The sequence below is a fragment of the Ailuropoda melanoleuca genome, chromosome 4, assembly GCF_002007445.2.
Source record: "Ailuropoda melanoleuca isolate Jingjing chromosome 4, ASM200744v2, whole genome shotgun sequence".
Classification (NCBI taxonomy): domain Eukaryota; kingdom Metazoa; phylum Chordata; class Mammalia; order Carnivora; family Ursidae; genus Ailuropoda; species Ailuropoda melanoleuca.
Genome location: NC_048221.1, coordinates 59769604 through 59774114, shown reverse-complemented (window position 1 = coordinate 59774114; position 4511 = coordinate 59769604). Strand labels below are relative to the sequence as shown.

Below are 4511 nucleotides of genomic sequence, written 5' to 3'. Positions count from 1 at the left end.
GTCGGAGGAGGTTACATCAACGGGACAGCTGAAGCAGTGTATGTACCAGATTATGGTCTAGCTTGGGCTCAGGCACCAATTGGATATTCTCTTAGTCTGATTTTAGGTAAGTGAAAGTTTAAACCTTAGTGACCCACTCAGCCAAGCATAAAGAACAGGAGTACAAATAACAAGTGAATAATGAGTCAAACTGTGAATAACTATTGGGGGGGGCGGGAAATGTTACCAGAAATCTCTCAAGTAGATGTTACCAGAAATCGGTAACACTAATGCTTAAGATTATTTGATCCCTTGATTGTGGAGTATGCTTTTTAAAAATCCCTTGATCTATAGCAAGAGAATAGTGATTTTTTTTCTTTCAAAAACACTGGAGGACATTATGCTAAGTGAAATAAAAAATAGTATAGAGGTATCAGTAACAGTGAATCAACTTGAAATGTACCTGAATTTCTTTTTGTAAATCAAACTGAGAAAAGGTCAAGAATATTACACAAAAGAGTTCCTAATTTTTTTTTGCACTTAAAATACATTTATTGGATCTTGTGCTTAATCAGTGTCTGAATGCTATGCTCGGTGATACAAAGGCATTTTAGTGAGAGCCACACTGGTCCATGTTTTTCAATCCACATGCCTTGGATATACCATTCAGTGACAAATGTATTAAGAAATTCAAGTTTGGTTGTTACATATGTCTTGGTTCTGTACTCACAGTCTATTTCAGACTGGTTCTTCCACACATAACAGTGTTCTAAAAAAATTTTTCCCTTGAGAAATTGCAGCATAGTAAAAGTTGGCAAAGACTATTATATTATGAATTTTTTATTTTCTCATAAACACTTGTTTAATTTATTTTAGGTGGTTTGTTCTTTGCAAAGCCTATGCGTTCCAAGGGATATGTGACCATGTTAGACCCATTTCAGCAGATCTATGGAAAACGCATGGGTGGGCTCCTATTTATTCCTGCGCTAATGGGAGAAATGTTTTGGGCTGCAGCCATTTTCTCTGCCTTAGGTAAGGACTTCTGCCTCTCTCTGGTTAATGGAACATCACATACCCAACTTTACTCCCTTAAGCCACAGAACAGGCCACCCGCAGCCTCCCTCACCTGCATGAATGCAACCATCTCCCTGTTTATTGTTCAGCATTCCTCCTCTAGTCTACACATAGTACAGACTCATCCTTCTAAAATGCAAGTCTGATCATGTCCCTTTACTGTTCCTTTCCAAACTTTTAAGTGAGTGAATAAAGCTTTTTATGACTTAGATTATGATTCCTCTCATCATCCCCCCTCCTCCTTCCTTTTTCCAGAACTCTAGACATCACCTTCTCTCTGGCTTCTAACACTGTGAAAGCCCAGGTGTCCTCTACTTTGGACTCATCCCCCCCCACACACACACCCTTTTGCACATCTGCCTAGCTAACCAGGAAATATCCTTCAGTCTTCTCTTAGATGTCTCTTACTTGGAGCAGTAACCCTGACCTTGCTGGATGCCTCTCCTGTGGGTCTCTTAGGCACCTGGAATTTTGTTTTCATTGGACTTGTCACTTCGTATGATTATATGCCTGTTTATCTATATCACGCCCAAATCCAGCCTCACAAAAGGGATTATAAATTTCTTGAAGGCAGAACTTGTGCCTTGTTAATAGTTGTAATCTTATCACGAATGAATGAGTGAGTGAATCATCTCTACCTTCTTCAAAGGAGAAGAAAAGCAACATCACATCTTTTCTCAAAGTAACCGTAAGGTACTGGGTCATAGACATGTTTAGGGATCTAAAAAATGAACTTATACTCCAATAAATGCCAAGGACAACCTATCCTGGGCTCAGTGATTCTCAGCCCACTTGTAAGGTTCAGAAAACGAGAGACTTCAGTGGGATGGAGGGAGATCTTCAGTCAGGCTTAATAACCTGCTTTTTGATCAAGGGGAAATATAAACCATTTCACTGAGTGTTGAGGTCCTTCTTGAAGATCAACAGTGTTGGAAGTTCTGCAACCTTCCTCAGTGAACTATGTCTGTGTTTGACATCCAGGTATCTATGTAGGTTTCTCTCCATCTCTTCTTACAAATGAAGATAAAAGGCTTCGGTCTACAGCTAGACCACAAGTGGTCAAACAAAGGTGAGATAAGATGAATGTCCTTCTACTCTGTATATTCCAGACCACAAACTTGTCTTCTGGCTTCGGTATTATCATCAGATCTGACCTCTGTAATAGCAGATATTAGTTTATGTTACCTTTCACTCCTATATAATCTTACCTTCTTAGTCTCCAACTGTAAAATGAAGGGATGATTTGATGTAGAAAAGAAGAGAGCTTGATAACTATAAAATACTGTATAACTCAGTGGAAAATGTTGCACTTTCTTGGTGCAATACAATAATACTCCACGATTACCACTACACTTACACCTGATGAAATTATGTGTAAAAATATACCTCCCTTCCCATCTTGCTCTCATTAGCCAAGAAGCAATGGGTAGTTTTTTGTCATTGGTTTCAACACTCACTAGAAAATGTTGATTTTAAGAACAAGTGGCCCGCTGAGATATTTAAAAAGGAGTGGGCTGAATAGCTAACGGAATACAAAATGTTCGCTCTCATGGAATAAAGATCAATTTATGTAACAGAGCCCTAAAGGGAGAATTGAATTAATAAACTAATATTTCTCTTTTTTAAAAAAGGTTTATTTATTTTAGAGAGAGAAAGAGCACGAGCAGGGGGAGAGGCAGAGAGAGAGAGAAGCATACTCTCCCCTGAGCGCAGAGCCTGACATGGGGCTCGATCTCACAAACCTGAGATCATGGTCTGAGCCGAAATCAAGAGTCAGACACTCAACCAACTGAGCCACACAGGTGTCACAACTAATATTTCTAAAGTATCTTGGAAATATAAACTTGAACTAAACTCCTAACATTGCTGCAATTAGTTATTTTTGTATGTGTGTTTGTGTCTATGTCTGTGTGTGTTACAATATATATGTAAAATATGTTGAGATATATATATATATCCCTCTCTGCATAGATACACACATATCAAACAACATGTATAAAAACATTGTTGCTATTGCTTGAAATATATGCTCTGGCAAAGAGAAGGTGTATTTTTAAATTAACACATTTTCTTCAAAAATAATAGTTGAACATAATTCAAAATGACTGTTTATTAGAAATACCTTGAAATGCATAAGAATAGACAAATATAAGATCTATTACCACCTTGCTGTGAATATGCTTAATTCACCACTGAATCTTAGGAGAATTTTACACTGTCTTCTTGACATAAATGGACAACATCCTTTACATGCATTTTTCAAAAAGAAATTCATAGTTACAGGTGCCTGGGTGGCTCAGTTAAGCATCCGACTCTTGATTTTGGCTCAGTTCATGATCTCAGGGACATGGGATCAAGCCCTCCATCAGTCTCCACACTGAGCATAGGGTCCTGCTTAGGATATCTCTCTCCTTCTCCTTCCACCCCTCTCCCAACTCATGCACTCTAAATAATAAATAAATAAATAATTAATAAATAAATAAATAAATAAATAAATAAATAAAATCTTTTTAAAAATGTATGTTTACACTTCTCACAACTCAAATTCAGTGAATTTTTATAATGTTCTTTATAGTTTGTTTATTTTTATGGCTGCATGAATAAAGTTATATTTCATAGCAGATCTGGAAGTATAACTTATTTTGCTCACTACAAATGATGGAATTATTTAGAAAATATTTTACCGAAAAAAATTCATCCCAACCTTAATAACGATAGAGAAGTGGGTGACTTCTTTAAAACCACTGAGTTGCAACCAAATGGTAGTATTTACCAGTATCCAAATTTTTAGAATCCTATTCCAGTGATCTTTCTTCTAAGCATACAGTCTCCCTCCCTACCTTTTGGAGGTGTCAAATTAATAAAATTTTCACTAATGGGCAGTAAATTAAACAGCAGCCCAAAGAGGCAGAGTAATAGTTGTACTTTTCATAATTCCTGAGATATGACTTAGAAATGTCATTGTTAAAGTAGAAAACCAGACCAAAAGAAGAATGGCAAGGAATTGCTACCAAAGTTTCAATATGAAGTAAATAATTACAGGGAAAAAAAACTTGTTAAATATCTATACAACAATAACTCAGTCAATTACCCAAAGTCACTTATAAATAATTGTAACAATTGACTGCCTTCCCTTGTCTTCATCCTCTAATTCCTTACCAGACTTTTCATTTTATTATTTTGGCTTCACTCAATAAAATAATTTTGTTACCAAATCCAAAGCACTAAGGAAAAAAATCTCAAAAAATATTTTCTATTGTTATATTAGATCAAAATATTTTATGCTGCTCCTTCAGAAAATTGATTTTCATCTCTGATAGGTTGCNAAAAAATATTTTCTATTGTTATATTAGATCAAAATATTTTATGCTGCTCCTTCAGAAAATTGATTTTCATCTCTGATAGGTTGCATACACTGTTAGCATGCAATTGAGGAGTGGTATCAGAGCATAAGATTG

At 36.1% G+C, this 4511-nt stretch overlaps 1 protein-coding gene across 1 annotated transcript in view; it reads left to right on the top strand.

Annotated features, from left to right (window-relative positions):
* SLC5A7 (solute carrier family 5 member 7) overlaps positions 1–4511 on the top strand; it is a 22832-nt gene continuing 18321 nt past the window's right edge. Inside the window, exons 1-3 of the mRNA XM_034657264.1 lie at positions 1–106; positions 856–1011; positions 2035–2108. Coding sequence (XP_034513155.1) covers positions 879–1011; positions 2035–2108 — 207 coding nt within the window. The 5' untranslated portion in view covers positions 1–106; positions 856–878. The remainder of the gene's footprint in view (positions 107–855; positions 1012–2034; positions 2109–4511) is intronic.